Source organism: Penicillium vulpinum (genome assembly GCF_028829585.1).
Source record: "Penicillium vulpinum strain IBT 29486 chromosome Unknown utg000001l_segment0_segment0, whole genome shotgun sequence".
Classification (NCBI taxonomy): Eukaryota; Fungi; Ascomycota; class Eurotiomycetes; order Eurotiales; family Aspergillaceae; genus Penicillium; species Penicillium vulpinum.
Genome location: NW_026643241.1, coordinates 2,970,180 through 2,986,728, shown reverse-complemented (window position 1 = coordinate 2,986,728; position 16,549 = coordinate 2,970,180). Strand labels below are relative to the sequence as shown.

The 16,549-nt window shown below is 48.3% G+C and overlaps 7 protein-coding genes across 7 annotated transcripts; 4 read left to right on the top strand and 3 right to left on the bottom strand.

The window, feature by feature from the left end:
- Window positions 1-98: 98 nt before the first annotated feature.
- Window positions 99-1,704, bottom strand: N7479_001082 (putative pre-mRNA splicing factor; the record flags this gene model as incomplete). The annotated part of the gene is made up of 2 exons (XM_057248779.1): window positions 99-1,576; window positions 1,629-1,704. 2 exons carry the CDS (start codon window positions 1,702-1,704, stop codon window positions 99-101), a joined length of 1,554 nt encoding a protein of 517 aa, XP_057113211.1.
- A 543-nt stretch (window positions 1,705-2,247) lies between these two features.
- ppmA (type 2C protein phosphatase PTC7) lies at window positions 2,248-3,633 on the top strand (the record flags this gene model as incomplete). The annotated part of the gene is made up of 1 exon (XM_057248778.1): window positions 2,248-3,633. One exon carries the CDS (start codon window positions 2,248-2,250, stop codon window positions 3,631-3,633), a length of 1,386 nt encoding a protein of 461 aa, XP_057113210.1.
- A 755-nt stretch (window positions 3,634-4,388) lies between these two features.
- Window positions 4,389-6,356, bottom strand: N7479_001080 (uncharacterized protein; the record flags this gene model as incomplete). Its single annotated transcript, XM_057248777.1, has 4 exons — window positions 4,389-5,162; window positions 5,219-5,585; window positions 5,657-6,116; window positions 6,233-6,356. The coding sequence occupies 4 exons, from the start codon at window positions 6,354-6,356 to the stop codon at window positions 4,389-4,391; spliced, it is 1,725 nt and encodes a 574-aa protein (XP_057113209.1).
- A 1,869-nt stretch (window positions 6,357-8,225) lies between these two features.
- N7479_001079 (phosphatase PAP2 family protein) lies at window positions 8,226-9,713 on the bottom strand (the record flags this gene model as incomplete). The annotated part of the gene is made up of 3 exons (XM_057248776.1): window positions 8,226-8,641; window positions 8,706-9,228; window positions 9,327-9,713. The coding sequence occupies 3 exons, from the start codon at window positions 9,711-9,713 to the stop codon at window positions 8,226-8,228; spliced, it is 1,326 nt and encodes a 441-aa protein (XP_057113208.1).
- Window positions 9,714-10,614: 901 nt separating this feature from the next.
- On the top strand, window positions 10,615-11,887 carry N7479_001078 (phosphosulfolactate synthase; the record flags this gene model as incomplete). The annotated part of the gene is made up of 5 exons (XM_057248775.1): window positions 10,615-10,845; window positions 10,924-11,032; window positions 11,092-11,171; window positions 11,249-11,331; window positions 11,395-11,887. 5 exons carry the CDS (start codon window positions 10,615-10,617, stop codon window positions 11,885-11,887), a joined length of 996 nt encoding a protein of 331 aa, XP_057113207.1.
- Window positions 11,888-12,222: 335 nt separating this feature from the next.
- N7479_001077 (putative C6 transcription factor) lies at window positions 12,223-14,457 on the top strand (the record flags this gene model as incomplete). The annotated part of the gene is made up of 1 exon (XM_057248774.1): window positions 12,223-14,457. One exon carries the CDS (start codon window positions 12,223-12,225, stop codon window positions 14,455-14,457), a length of 2,235 nt encoding a protein of 744 aa, XP_057113206.1.
- A 717-nt stretch (window positions 14,458-15,174) lies between these two features.
- N7479_001076 (uncharacterized protein) lies at window positions 15,175-15,682 on the top strand (the record flags this gene model as incomplete). Its single annotated transcript, XM_057248773.1, has 3 exons — window positions 15,175-15,235; window positions 15,310-15,476; window positions 15,530-15,682. The coding sequence occupies 3 exons, from the start codon at window positions 15,175-15,177 to the stop codon at window positions 15,680-15,682; spliced, it is 381 nt and encodes a 126-aa protein (XP_057113205.1).
- Window positions 15,683-16,549: the final 867 nt, after the last annotated feature.

Sequence of the window (16,549 nt, the reverse complement as noted above, 5' to 3'; positions counted from 1 at the left end):
CAGATTTTATCCAAATTACAGCCTTTTCTTTGGTTTATATGCAGTTTCCAATTAGGAGGCATATGGTATGTAGTGGAATAGCTAACATGTGAGCTTAATCATTCAATCCCCCAGAGCTTCACAGTACGATCGTGACCACAGCTAGCAATCCACTTTGCGTCGTCACTGATATCCGTGCTGAGTACATTGCCCGAGTGACCGCTCAGCGCCTTCACGAGGGACCAGTCATCCGCGCTAAAAATGTTGACACTCTTATCAAATCCACTAGTCACAAAGAATGTGCCCGCTTTCTTAGGCGAGGGTGCATTATCAGCTGCTGGTGGAGGACCATCAATGTCCATCCCACCATCTGTGGAAGGCAAGAATGACGAAGACTCTGCACCCTTGTACCATCGGAGATCCGATATCACGCTCTTATGCGCACCAATCCCACCCGTCTCCTTTGTGTGTCGCAAGTCCCAGCATTTGACCCAGCCATCACCGGAACCAGAGAGCACCCGGTGGCCATCAACGCCCCAGTCCATAGCGTAAATCTCACGAATGTGACCATCAAGTATCATTTCGTTTTTCCCTGTCCGCAGATCCCAGATACGCCCGATGCTGTCGAATCCACCAGTAGCCACGAGGGAGCCATCGTTGTTGAATGACACAGCATATACTTCTCGCGAATGGCCTTCTTGCAGGAGCAGCTCAGTTGCCCTTTCAATATCCCACAGCCGCCATGAGTTGTCAAAGGATGCAGATGCTGCATATCGACCCGAAGGGTGGAACTCGGTACGACATACACGCTCCGTGTGGCCATATAACGTAGCCAGCGGCTTTTCTTGATCAAGCGCCCAGAGGTTGAGATGTCCTTCGCCACCTCCAGACATCAAATTGACACTTGAGGGTGAGACATTTGAGCTGGGTAGAGTAGCACCGGGGAACCACGACAAACCACCCACTCGGTCCGTATGCGCCTTGAAACTCGCTTTTTCTTCCAGATTGGGCACGCTGAGCACCTTGATCTCACCGCTCCAGTTTCCAGCAGCGATTGTCTGCCCATCCGGCGCGAATCGACAAATGCTGACCGGACGATTGCCAGCAATCTGAGATCCGTAAAGGTCAAATCCTCGTAGCTTCTCCTTGATGGCTTTTCGATGCTTGACATGTGTTCGAAGTATAATTGTCGATTCGTCCTTGAGCCGGGCCACTCGGGCCTTTGCGCGCGGCAAAGAATAACACGCAATATTTCTCCGCGCCTCAAGTAAATCGGGCCCACCATCTGTGTAGAATTCTTCTTGCTGTTCCTCTGCCTCCTCTCCCGCTTCTTCCATTTCTACCTCGACACCGCCTTGTGTCTCCGCCATGTCGGTCAACAGTTCACGTAGACGATCGCGTCGCTCTGATGGTCCTTCGCCGAATAGCGTAATGGGCTCCCCGAGATCTCTTAGTCGTGCGCGCACTCGTGTATCATCTGTTGGAACCACCATCGCTGCTGCTCTCCGTTTCCGTTCGAATTGCGATAGAATGGCCGAGGCTCGCTCGGTTGGGATACCCCCTGCAGTAGAGGGCATATCGTAGTCTTGGTCCATGGCTATGTTTTTATTAGTAGGCCTTCAAGTAAAAGCTGTTCGATAACGACTCACGAAGATCGGCATAGCTGATGCCCATATCTGTGTCCTCCGTCTCCTCGACATAAGCCTGACGCGATGGGTGCATCATTTTGGGCGACTAGAAGCTTTTGCTTCTCCTGTAGCTCAAAAGGCCGCTTAAGAAAGCTTTGCGCTAGGGCCTAGGGTAAAAGTAAACAATAATTGGGGTATCGCGTGGTGAAGAGAAAACAAAAATGTTGGCGGGAGGGAAGATGTTGCGGGCGGCAGAATTGATAACGGTTGGCGGTATAGTTAGCACTCTCATACAAGGTAGGGTCTGATTCAATTTCAGAATATTCAAATTCAACAACATATAATAAGAATGTTTGAAGTCATTCTCTTGTTTTTTTTCACCTACACCAAGTCCAACTCCATACGGTTAAACCATTTCTGCCTGAGAAATCAGGTATCTAAGAAAAATCAATGACGCCAGGCGGTCGGGCGATAAGGGCGGGTACTCTCTTATCCGTTAAGATTCATGCTCCTTGATTTTTGGTATTTTTATTTCCTTCTTCATACGTCTTGTTACTCTCCTTTCGTTTCTCTCCCTCTCAGATCGGAGCACATTCTCCACGAGGGAAATATATATAAGGCCCCAGACCCCAGACCTGCGATGATCCTGCCAAGTCTTTCTTGTAGAGCCTGCAGTTCCGTCCGCAGTAGCCTACAAGCCATCATCGTACGAGACGGCGTCTACTCAGTCTCGACCAATCCAAACACATACGCTCTCTCACTATTTAAAACTCAATATGTGCGCTTCTCATCCCACACTACAAGAATCAGACCAAATACCCGTCTAAGCCTGGACCTAACTCGCCAACCCTCCCGCCGAACCTTCCACGCAACCCGAATAACCAACTTCGAAAACCCCTCCCTAAAACTCTCCTACCGCGTCGCTGTCTCCTCCTCCGGCAAAGGCCGCCGCTTCCACCCAGTCAAAAATGCATATAACTTCGACCCCGCCGGCGACGCCCTAGGCGTGTCAAAAGACAGGAACTCCGTCAGTCGCCGTCGCAACCGCCCAGACTCAGGCGAAGACGCCTTCTTCGTATCCCGCATCGGAAACCGAATCTCAGATCACCAAGACACCAATGCAGAAGCAGTCGCCTTTGGCGTTGCAGATGGCGTAGGTGGCTGGACAGAATCCCGCGTCGACCCTGCAGACTTCTCACACGGCCTGTGCAACTACATGGCGCACACCGCACAGACTTGGCACGAGCCAGCCGAGCGCTTGCGCTCAAAGCATCTCCTGCAGGCTGGATATGACCAGGTTGTGGCGGATTCGACGATCCGCGCAGGGGGTAGTACCGCTTCTGTTGGCGTCGCGCTGCCGGATGGACGGGTCGAATTGGCCAATTTGGGTGATTCTGGATCGGTGTTGCTGAGGAAGGCGGCGGTTCATCATTACTCAGTTCCGCAGACGCATGGTTTTAATACCCCGTACCAGCTTAGCGTGATCCCGCCCCGTATGCGCGCCCAGGCGTCTGTCTTTGGCGGGGCCTTTTTGGAAGATTTCCCCCGTGACGCGTCAGTTACGAATGTGCAGATGCAGCATGGGGATGTGCTCATTATTGCTACCGATGGCGTTTTTGATAATCTCAATAATCAGGATATCCTCAAGCTCGTCACGAGCCGCATGGTTATGACCGGGGCGTGGACAGCGACTGAGTCTGGCGTTGGGGTCTCAGAGGACCTGTGTGCGCTGGCTGCGCCGAGTGGGCTGGCTGATGCTCTTCCTACTCCGACGGGCTCGCCACTTTCCAAGGACCCAGCCAATACTGAGTCTGGGCCTAAGGATGGAGTCACGTTGCAGTCTGTTCTTGCTGCGACGATTGCTGGCGAGGCAAAGATTGCTAGTGTCGACTATCGTCGCGATGGGCCCTTTGCGAAGGAAGCTCAGCGCTACTACCCCGGCGATTATTATCGCGGCGGGAAAGTTGACGATATCTGTGTTGTGGTTGTCATCGCTGTTGATGATAGCGTTTCTACGGATGTGTGATCTGGACAGGAAATCTGGAGCTTTCATACCGGCGTTACACTATTTCCATTTGTTTTCAAACATGATGTTTAAATGCATGAATATATAGAAGGCGCGAGCATTTTTCATTTTGCAAAGAGCCAGGCATACCAGCATTTTATGCTTCCTCAATACCTTGACAATATTCAAATAGAGATTTTATAGAGCTAACCCAATTGCATGGATTTCGAAATTCTAAGAATCTTACACGTTCTTCTGTTTACTAATTTACTGAATAGCCATTACAGATCCTTGTATTCAAGAGCTCAATACATGCAGTGAAGAAGACTGAGACAGCCACTCCATTACATACCCTTCTGGACCTTTCTGTTCATTTTCATGTCATAACGCGACTTCCTCTCCGATACTTTGGGCACTATTCGGTGCAAAGCCAGCTCGATATCGAATGATCACAGGGATCATTGGCATGCAACCTCTGGGAAATACCCAGATCCAGGCAACTCCCATGCTCCATAGCTAGGACACAGGTCAGTGTGCAGAAGCCAAGTAAAAAAAAAAAAGAACAATCACATTTTCAATTGATTCAAAGAAGCCTTACTGGTTGGTCCAGCCCCGTATCCCAGTGTTGCATTGACAGGTGACAAAAAATAGGAAAAAAGAAACAAACCGGCAGAACCGCGTAGATTGAAACAGAGACAGAGAAGAGAACATGAATGAGAGCGCAAATGGATAAGAGTAAGAAAACAGACATCGCAAAGTCGTGATTCCCAGTCCATTTAAGCAGCAGCCTCGACGGGCTCCTCGGCTGCTTTCTCTTCGGGCTTTTCTTCTGTCTCAGGCTCAGGAGCCTTCTCATCCGCGTCAGGCATTGGGGAATCGCCGTCCTTAGTTGACTTGGACTCAGGCTCCTTTTCCTCTTCTGTTTCTAGCTTGGGGGTTTCGACTCCATCCTCCCCCTTGGAGCCGTTGACGGCGGGCTTCTCATCCTTGTCCGCCGGGCCGGGAGTGTCCGCGTCTAAGATGTTCTTCCAGCTAGATAGAATGTTCATGGCACGGTGACGGAAGTTGAACTCTTCATCCCGGGGAATCGAATTGAGCTTGACAATCATCTTAAGGACCTTGTTAATCTTAGTTGAACGGATGATCGACACTTCCAAGTCCGAATGTTTTTCCAACTTGTCAAAGTAGCCGGCCATGCTAGCCATCTCATCTTCCTTGGGGGGCTGGTCGCGGGAGATGAAACCCTTTTGGAGCTTGTGACGGAGGAACAAAACTGCAAGGTATGAGTTGGCCTGATCGGACTCGTCGGGGGAGGGGGTTCGCGTACTCTCTTTCTCCTTTTTCTTTCTCAGCTCCTCTGGGTCAATAGGCTTCTCGGATTCCTTAGCATCGGCACTGTCACCTTCTTCACTAGTAGCGGGAGCCGCCTTGCCCTTCTTGGCAGGCGCTTTCTTGGCCTTGCTGGCTGGAGTCTTCTTTCCAACCTCCCCAGTGGGAGCCTTCGGGGTGGTCAACTTCAGCTTCGTGTTAGACTTAGGAGTCTTAGCGGGCTATAATTGTGTGAGATGAGCGAGATCAACATTCGCAATAATCCTGTAACACATACCTTTTCCACTTCAGCATCAGTTTCAACATCCTTCTTACGCTTCTTAGAAGAGGCCTTGGACTTTTTAGAGTCCTCCACATCCTCCATTTCAACGTCAGTATCGGCGCCCTTGCTCTTGCGCTTGCCCTTCTTGGCCTCCTTTGCGGCCTTGGCAGCTGCCTTCTCCGCTTCCTGGGCTTCCAGCTCAGCCTCTTCCTGGTCAATAGCTGCCTGATGGTCGTTCAGGAGCTTCTTGAAGTACTGAAGATTATGACCCTCAGATGCAACCTTGTAGGCGTTGATGAGTGATTTGCTTTTATTCTTCTCGGAGATCTCCTTGCAGTCGGCAGGGTTGAGAGGTGTCAGGCTGGTGTTGGGAACCCAAGCGCTGTCAAGAAAAAAAAAATAGTCAGTAGGAAGTTCACGTCTGACGTAGAGATTGTGCGGGGGTCGACTCACAATTCATTGGTCTCGAAGAACATAACAGGGAAGGTACGCTCATGGGCGCGTCTTCCATCATCACCATACTCGCCTTTGTAGGATCCATCCTTTTGCATGGCGGTAACGGGACGAGTTTCAAGTAGGCTGGGGGGCAGAATGCCCTCGTCACAGATGATAGCAGGCCAGGGCGCATAACTGCGTAGACGAGCTAGATAGGTCTCGCCTGGCTTAGCGTGCAGGTAGGTGGTGCGAATCTGTGACTTCTTGCGGCTCAGCTTCTGGGTGGCACCTGTGGAGGTGCGGCGGTTCTTGGAGGACTTCTTCGCTGAGGCAGGGGTTCCGTTGGGCTCCGCGGGCGTAACAGCCTCTGTATCGGCAGTTTCACCATCGGCCTTGAGTTCAGGAGCCTCATCAGAGAAAGTAGGCTTATCAGCCTCAGCTTTAGCGTCTGTCTTCTTGTCGGTCGCAGCTTCAGTCTCTGGAAGAGACAGTGGGTTAGTGGTGTCGCACAGAAATGGGATACACCGATCGGGGGACAGCGTTGAGGAATATAGGCGCAAAACACTTAATTGATATTGATCAGTTCAGGCTTACCGGCAGGCTTATCTTCCGACATGGCCACATCCTCAGACTTCTTCTCGGAGTCGATAGGATTCTCAGCAACGCGCTCGGGCTGATCGCCCTCGACAGGCGAAGAAACAGGGGCATCGTCAGCCATCACGGCAAGCTGGGATGAGATAAGTTAAAATTCAGTAGGCGATTGGTAAATTGAAGCTGGGATAGGTGGTGGGAGAAGCTTCCAGGGGAGGGTAAGAGAGATGTGGAGAAGAAAGAGAGTCGCGAAAGGCGCGGGAACTTCAAGACGCGTCTGAGAACGGAAGACCCAATGACGCCACACCTTTCAAGTTCACCCACCACAAGAGTAAGACAATGAACAGGAGATGAGGATGATTGTTTGTATCGCTCTTCGAATTTGAACAGCCCTGGGGGTATTTGGATGGACAATGCAGGAGGGTTGCACAATGGGCAAAGGGTATCTCTGAATAGTTACCTGAAGTTTGTCAACAGACAATATGATTCACAGCAACGATGACTTACTCAAGATGCCAATACGGAGTTTTGTCTCGATTTCTGAGGGGTGAAAGGGAAGCGACACCTGATGCCCTAGTGGGATGCCTATCACACAAATCGGGCAGATCAGGGACCGGAGAGATATTTTGACGTAAATCGAAGGAACAACCCTGAGCTTTTCCGTTCTCTCCTTCTCTTCTGATTCTGGAGATACCTCAATGTCAGGTTGATAGCATATAGTACACAGCAGATGAAATAGTAGACGTCTCTCTTGCTGTATGCCTTCACAACTACCGTATATCTGGACACGGCACAATAGGATGAGCGATTCCCGAGTCAATCTGTTAGTTTTGGTTTTAGTTTTAGGAGGGGGGGGGTTGAATATCCTCCACTTTGTCATTTGTTCATTCATAAATGGCATATAAGACTATACACTGAGTGTGAAGTGCCAAGAGACGTCTTTGTCTTCTTTTATACATCGAACTATCACGATGTTCGGGGCATGGCTGTGCACGTGCGGATGAGCCTATTCTTCATGTTAGTTTCCTTCAAATGCGAATTCATGGCAGGTTCAAACCAGCCGGGCCACAGTATAAGAAAAGTGAACTTGTTCCTTTTTCCTACGGCCAGAGTACCCTGTTCAGCCAGGGATTATGTTCAGTCGCAATCCATCGCAATTGACCAAAGCGATATAATCACAATGTAGATTGAGGTAGGCCAGTTGAATGGATTGTATATCGAATGCTGTTGAAAAATGATATGCGATCGTCTACTTAAATGTGAGCAGGGTTTATCAACTCAAGGGTAATCCAGGGAGCTTGCGACTCTGTACATACCTGGCCGTGATCTCATGTCACTAACCCGCCGTGTCCGCGTCGGCGACGACGGCCACGTTGGAATATGTGGTCTAGCACACTATAATAAGGATTTGATGTGCTTTTGTTTTGCACTGGGAGCGAATACACGAGGGATAAATGAAACAAATCCAAAATGTTGATTTATTGTTTCCTATGTACCTAGGTAGGCATGTCCAAACTTCTATCTCTTGTAAGCACAACCCCCCACCAAAATGATGCGATTTCACATTTTTATCTAAGCAGATAGTTTCTCTAAATAGGTTATATATTTTCTATCTGAAAGAAATATTGTATGGAAGCTTGCGTTGCAATGCTTAGTTATTTGTGGTTGTCTTTGTATGCAGGTTATGGCCACAGCTACAAAGGAAGTATTTCGTTGGGGTTTCAATTATTCGTCTTTCAGGCTCTTATAAAAGAATATTTCTTGCATAAACATATTAATTGGTGGTTACTTAGGTACAGGAGAGAGGCATCAGGGTACGCGCGAGTTGTTTGACAGTGGTTGACAGAGAGAAATGGGTAATAATAACTAGGTCCATATACACAAGATTATAAACCAGACCCAGCGGTCTGGTGGGGGTTTCATACAGGGTATCAAGTTCTAAAACAAAGCTGAATCCAAAGTCAAACCATGAGATTTCAACCCCCGGAGAGTGGACTCATATGACAGCATGTTCTGATGCACTTTCACTCGCGGGGTAATCCTCTTCGGGGACATTGAGAAGTGACGGTTCCGGCTTATGGATCCGGACAAGGCAAAGGAAGTAGTCTTCCAACGGTAACAGATTAAGCAACACCCTATTAAAATACCAACCCAGGGCACATACAACAGCTCCCGCGACAGCATCCAGAATGAAATGGTTGGCGGTAGCAACAATTGCCACAAGGATGGTAAATGGATATAGAAAGCCGAGTGTGACGCAAACAAGGCGGCGCCATGATGGGAGGTTTAGTCTTAGGGCACGGGTCAGCCGAGTACGCAGGGCTGTGCGCCGGTGGTGCTGTGGCAAAGGGATTGTTATCAATGTGAGACCGATCATTAAAGAGTAGCCAAAATGTAAGGAAGGCATTGCCGCTTGTAAGAGTCAGTCGGGGGTTCATGGAGATTTGCGCTAGACAACACTTGCCATATTGATTACAGAAGCGGTTTTCTGTCCAAACACTGCCTGATCCATTGATACCATGTACGGTATCCACGAACCCATAACTGCGGGCCAGATCTGCCTCCTCGCCATCCACGGTTGTGTCGCTCAGTAATCGAGGCGGCATGCAAGGCCAAATAGTGAAAACCACAAATGCGAGAAGATTGCACACGGCCAAAGTCCGCCGGCGTGCCTGGTATAGAAGAGGACCTGCAGGAGACCCGCTCACGGTACCCTTGGGTTTTCCGGGCTGGTCTTCATCGATCCGATTCCGCACGGTAGTATAGTAATAGAGCCAGACGAGAAACGCTATTGTCCCGGGAATGTGTATAAAGGAATATATCCAATTGATCCAAGGCATGACAAGAGGGTTGCGAAGGAAGCGTCTTTGAATCAAGGTCTCCCAGAACATGCCCAGCTTCTCTTCAATCACGATTAGTTGCAATGCATGTCTCCTCGCGACGTCGACAGTGTCATCCTTGAGAGTCACAGCAGTAAAAGCACGACCAAGCTGGTACGTCTGCACAAATTGTGAGCTTCTCACCTCTAACATATGAATACAAAACCACAGGTATAGATGGGGCCCAAGATGGATTCGGAAATAACAAATCAACTTACCCAGTAAACCAAAGCCCAATACCAACATTCCACCAAGAAAGGAAATCTCCGAAGCAACCGACTAAGGAAACGGTCTTGGAACACAATAGTATTCGGCGATGACACCTCAAAAGTCAAACCCAGGAGTCCAACCTGTCGCTTGTGCCATCTATCTTCCGGGGCTTCCGCGTCTTGTGGTGAGTGGGACCGAGAGCGCAGCAGGCCATCCTTTGTCGATTGGCTTGAGTATCCTGACTCCAAAGAATCAGATGAAGCCCGTCGAATATCATTCGAGTTCCGTCGATTGTAACGCCGAGTCGAGGATGATCTGACAGAGCGGTTGATCCAGGTACCTCCGAATAAGAGAACAATAACCACCAGAGGCTCTATTACTGCTCCAGCTCCCATGACGGGTATTAGACAAAGGAACCAGTACCTAGGTACCGTTTCTCAAAGGGAAAAAGAGAAGAAAGAGGTGCCCTGACAATTTATAAAGAAGTAACTTAAGAATGGAGGAGGAGAATGAATATGTCATGAGGGGATTTTCAGGGCCATCTCTAGTTGTGTTCAAAAGAATGCCCAGGGCAGGTGCCAGGGCAGCCATAGGGCGCCGGAGTCACCGGAGTCAAACTACATACTTATCTCGTGTTTTTCTTTTCTTTTCTTTTTTTTTTGGGCCTTGACACATTGAACAGCCAATAAGTATAAGTGAAATCCACAAAGATGTGACATTTGTTCTTGGCATGGCTGGATAGAGGTAACATGTGTCACAGGATTATACATAAAATTGTACACATAAGTATGTTGTGATGCCAAGTTGTTAGGTACATTCTATACATGTGATCACTTGCCATATATAGCACATGTCCACACATCGTATGTTATAATAACTAGTACTTATTCCGTACAGAGTACCTAATACCTGTATCATCCTAGATAATTTCTCTAAACAAAATGTACCCAATACCTCGGATGTCTTTTTGCCGATCCCGAAATGGACATATCCGGTCTCCGAGCCGGCGCTAGTCCTGCTTTACCTGCACTACCAGTACATAGTACATATATAGTATAGTACTACATATGGTGCTGTAGGTACTCCGTATACCTCTTTTTTTCTATACTTTTAATACTTCAAGTACTTCAAATACTCTTAAGTATTTCTAAAATGAGGTAATATTTGCCTGTGCCTACGTAATTTATCACTTTCATATGAAGTATGTTCGACGTCAACCCTTCAACCCTTCCCCTCTACATAATTTTTGAATGTGAACACTAGGTCAGTTCAAAATAGTCCAACAACTTTCTAGATATGATATTTGTTAACTCACTTAAAAATGGGCGTGTAATGAGCCGCACCTTATCACAAGTGGCCATTGCATTGTCCACCCCATCCAGGCCCTTTTCCACCACGTCGAGCATATACCAAGGGGTTACTCTTCTGCAAGACAAGCAAAATGGCTTTGGCTTCGCACGGTCAAACCCCAGACCTGCCAAGCCCAGAACGAAGGGAGTCACTGAGATCCGAGGCCCATACTACTCAGTAGGTACCATATAGTCTTTATCACAAGTTCCCGTAAAGCTAACCTAAACCAGGTCATGGGCAAAAGATATCTCGCAGATATTCTCGAAACGTAATATTACACAATCCCCCAACTACTTCACCAAATGGAATCTAACAACAATCGATAGAATGGGGGACCATGTAGATGGTCTCAAGTTTGCCGGAGGTGAGTCCCAACAGGGTTTCAGTTCTTGCCAAAAGCCACAGCGCTGAGAACAAACTCAGGTGCTTTTTCTCTCTTTCACGAGAAACCACTGCGGGAATTGGTGGATCTTGCTCACGAGCAAGGCGTGTACATCTCAACGGTAAGACTGTCTTGGGCCAGCACATTAGAATCAGCACATTTGGAAGCATGCTCTTAACATTAGCTTCCATATTTCAGGGTGGATGGGCTGAGCATCTCCTCACACACCCCGACCCAAATACGGTATTTGACCGTTATTTGAAGAAATGCAAGGATCTCGGGTACGTGCATCCTCAGCTCGTGGCCCAGGAGCCTGGAATACAAAATCTGACTAGTCAACATAGACTCGATGTCATTGAACTATCTTCCGGTTTTCTGTCATTCCCGGAGGATGACTGGCTCCGTCTTATTGACAAAGTCCACTCATACAAGTTGGAACCAAAGCCTGAATTGGGAATTCAATTTGGAGCTGGTGGAGACACACCTGCTTCGGGGCTTGAAGCAATTGGAACATCTGATCCTGGAAAATTGGTGAATTTGGGTCGTAGATTTCTTGACGCTGGTGTGAAGCGGTTGATGATTGAATCAGAAGGTATCACTGAAAACGTTAACTCCTGGCGGACTGATGTGGTGTCGAAGATTATGAAGGAGCTTCCTCCTGAGCGTGTCATGTTTGAAGCTGCAGATCCCAAGGTTTTTAATTGGTACGTCCGTGAGTTTGGAATTGATGTCAACCTATTTGTGGATCACAGCCAGATTGTGCAGTTAGAATGCCTGCGGACTGGCATCTGGGGTACTGCCGACACCTGGGGCAAGATAGTGTCATTCCGACCATGAGCTTCAGGATAATTTGCACTTGAAGTACATGTATTCTCGTGACGTCAATGTGTCAATGCATCCGATATCTTGAATCGAAGTCCATCTATGTGTAGCTCTGGAGGTGGGATAAATATGCTTAGTCATATAATGGCAAAGTACTCCGTACCTAGGTAGGTACATAGGTAGACACCCGCACTTAGTGGTCTTCAGCATTATATTAGGCTTCAGCAATGAACTGAGTGGATCCCAATCGAGACTGACCCAATCGGTTCAAATACCTTACGCCTCGATGATTATCACTGAAACCCCGGACGAGTGACCCGACCTATTCACTAAACGCGAGCGCGATCGGGATGCCTCGAGCCAGCACTACTCCAGGAGCACGGCTCCGATGCCGACGAGCCTGCGACAGCTGCAAAAGGCGAAAACAGAAATGCAACGGGGAACAACCATGTACAATCTGTGTGCAGAGGCACAAGGAGTCGGAATGCCATTTCTCGGATCGGCCCGCACGCCTACTCAAGCCAGACGCCAAGGACTCGACAATGTTGCTCAGTGAGCGCATGATAGCATCTCCGCAGCGGGAAACGGCAATGGACCGTCTTTTGAACTCCATTGAAGACCAAGGAATGAATATAGAACGCCAGGAAAAGGATGAGAAGGAAGGGACGGCTCCCGTGCCAAAAGTAGCGCGGCTTCTGCGCGACGGTCAGGGAAAGTTTATGTATATTGGTGATTCGGCGAGTTTGTCGTTCTTACAGAGTCTGCGCCGTGTTGTCACATCTTCCATTGGCCGGTGCGAGTTCACCGAGGACAACTCACGGCACTCAATGCTTGAGGCCTTTCAGGGCAACCCAAGCATTCAACCCGGAGCTCTAGTTACGCCACCAAGCAATGATGAAGCCCAACGACTAGCTCGTCAGTTTGTGCTTGCTACAAGCCCATTGCTCGATTTATTTGATCTGGAAGAGTTCCATCCACGGCTAGCTAATTGGGTTGCAAACCCATCGGGTGACGAAGATACCGTTAGCTCTATCTTCTATCTTGTCCTTGCCATTGGAGCTCAAATTTCCGATATTGATCAGACAGTAGCTGAACAATATTTTGGCAGCGGTCGTCAACTGGCATTCTTGGCCTTTCAAGAAACCCCAAGCATACACACCATCCAATCATACGTTTTGGTTTCCATGTATATGCTTGGCGCATGCAGGCGCAATGGTGCATTTATGAATCTGGGGGTTGCTCTGCGTGCTGCCTATGCGGTAGGAATCCACCGCAAGGATGCAAATGCGCTCTTTTGTGGGCGTGAGCGCCGAGCGAGGGAGCGGGTCTGGAAGAGTCTTCGAATGATGGATCTATTCCTCAGTGCATCCTTGGGACGCCCTCCCGCAACTTCAGACTATGACTACGATGCACGCGAAGATGCTATCATATCAGGAGAATCACAACCGCATTTGACCTCGGACAAACAGCTTTCTGTTGCGGTGATTTCGCTTTGTCGAATATTCGAACGAATCTTGACCGATGTGTACATGAAGCAAGTCATATCGATCAATGTTGCAGAGACGATCTCCAACCAGCATCGGGCTTGGGTTCGTACTCTGCCATCAATCCTCAAAATGCAGACTGAACAGCTCGAAAACAAATCCATGGAAACCAGCCTAGCTGCAGCTCACGTGTTCGGCTCATATTACTGGTCGATTATCCTATTGACACGACCATTCCTTATATACCGCGTCGCTCAATATGTCAAAGGCAAAGCCGATTCGTCCGAAACCCGAAACGGTAGTTCCCGAATATCCTTGTTTGCCGATGCATGTGTCTATTCCGCGCTTCGAGGTCTAGACGTGGTCGATGATCTTAGTCATTATACATCCCTTCCACGTCGACTACCCTTCTTGATCAACTCCGTTTTTAACTCTGTCATCGTTCTCGGCGCTGCATTCTTCGCTGACTACGATAATCTCCTCCCTTTGGAAGAAGGAATGAACAAAGCCGAACGGTTCCTAGAGCTATTTGTCCCGCATGATCCACACGCATGCCGTTTCTTCCAAATCATCAAATACCTCCGGGCTGCTGTAACCGAATACATTTCCCGGCGAAATCGACAATGGATGAATAGGCGCAGCAAGCAGGTTGACCAGCTTTTCGGCCAAGTAGGTGTTGACGAGGATCACAACTCCCTGACCCCGGGAAGTCCATCTTTCATTGGCCCAGGTGATACTCACTTATCTGCATCTGCGACTGGGCTATCCCCTACCTCCGCTGACAAAATGCCCGTTGGTACTCCATCCTCTTACATTCCTTCCCAGTTACCCCCTCAACCCCAATTTTCAACCGATAACGATGTTTGGGAAGCTCTATGCAATGGCTCAGACCCCACTGCAGCTTTGTCCTACGATGCAGCCATTTCTGCATTAACCACCTCGGGCATCCCGGTGGGCTGCTCTCCTGGTGGGACTATTCCTTCCGGCCCACCCCCGGTGTCTGGCCCGTCTCCGCTTTCTGACGTGATGTTCCCTGATAATGGTCTGCTTTATATGGCTGAGGATCTCCCGGTCTTTGGCATCTGGGGGGATGAGCGGTGATTACCCAGTGTCGGAAAACAAATTATGTTTCAAAAGTTAAATATGTGATGGAAAGCGGGTGTACTGGCGCAGATCTGGTGTGTTATTTGCGAGGATATTTATGATGCGATGACTCCTTCCTTTTTTGTATAATTGGACATGTTGACCTTGATCTATATACCCCCAAGGGCGAATCAATTTATCTTTACATATGGACGTGAATATGTATTTGGTGCTCCATAGTATAGAATAGAATGAAATACTAGCGTAGCATTGGTCAGATCTTAGAGCGCGCCAAATAACCAAATAGGGAAATATACGTATATAGGTACATATAGATGTATACAATCCCACTTCTCCCGCCGTGATGCTTTAATGCTTTTTGGGAAATCCCTGAGAGCCTTATGGGAATGTCTGGACAACCCAGTTGGGATTCAATTGCTGCATACTCTCTGTGCTATCTATCTCATCCCAATATGCCAGGTATGATATCATCTACATCTCTTTATTCTTCAGCGCTAAGCCCAATGGTCCTAGGCTTGGCTTGGGGAGTACGAAAAGCAACCGGCTAGCCATGGGACAGCCATTGCACATTTACTCAGGATTGTAGATATCTCCAAGTACCGAAGTGGATTTGAAAGAGATTTGATCCTTAATTTGAGTGTGCCAATGGTATGTGATACTTTCCAAACATGAAACCCCCCTACCTCACTAATTCTATCAGATCCCGGACGGAATATGCAATCCTCGAGTGCAAATGGCTCCAAGTTTTCGGGGCGATGTGATGGATTCTCATCCAGTAAGACTCCTCCCTATCCTCGGATGGTATACCGCGACTAACCACGACTCTACTGCCGCTTTCAAATTTCCTAGAATACCTTCACCACACACACTTTCATCTCTCCGAGACCCCCACAGCATATATGAAGCTCCAAGAAGACGCGCAGAATATCTACCCGTATCTAGATCAGTCTACTGGACGTGCCGGTCTGTCCTCCTTGGTGCTTAGTCGGCAGTCGCGCCATCGAGAACCATACACTGTAGTTATTGCTTTAGCACTTCTTTCAAACGCTGTTCTCCGTCCCGTGCATAGGATTCAGGAAACGCTATCCTCACCCAGGAATCGGCCTTCTTTTGCAAGCGAATTATCAACGAGGCTAAATTGTCTTCTTGCTGCCGTCCGCTTGGTGCTGCTTATGTCGCGCCGTGCCTGGTTGTTGCCTTGGGCAGTGCAGAAGATCCATAGCAGTTGGCCCGCATCGATGCCATATTGACAGATTACCAGGCCGACTTTGGGGGCTTTGTACGTTGCTTAGGGGTGTAGTTCACAGCCACCGCGTACGGGAAACCGTGACATCTAACGAGGTAGATATCCTAGCTTTCGGGATTCGGGATTGTATGACGCAGCTGCAAGCTTTAGTCGAACTGTGCTTATATTCAGATTGTAATAAAAGCAACCCCCTGTAGGTGTGATCAGTGATGATGCTTCATGAATCATCCCATCCGTACATCACACATATCATGCAATTGGTATCGTTACGTGAGGCTGAGAGACAATAGAAAAAGAAATAACCTTATTTTGAGTTATGATGTGTCCCCATGTGCAACAATGTTCGCAGTGCCTAGAAAGATTTACTTCATGGAGTAGACTGTGCTAAATGCCAACAAGTCCATGGATTATGTATGAGCTAGCACGGGGGAGAACAAGATCAAAATAATTACCATTCAAACGATAAAAGGGAGAAAGACAGGACACACAATATGCATCATCATAGACAGAGCATCACCATAGACAGATTTATATGACAATAAGCTAGAGACAATGAAAAATGCAGGATATGAGAGGCATAACCAGATCTGTCACAGAGCACAGGAAAGCAATATGGACAGCCCGCTAAGTGCGGGGGTGGGGGGAGGTTTGCAAGGGAGAAAGAGGAAAAGGATTCGTATGAGCTTCGATACACGCTGCATCAAAACGGGGACCAGGGTCATGATATGTACACGTGTCGATTCCAAAGGCATCGGTTTGAAAGGACAAGCTGCGATATGTGAAAAGAACACCCCAGATTCAAAATGAGAAAAACTTCAGGGCAAAATATGGGGAATTGCCAAG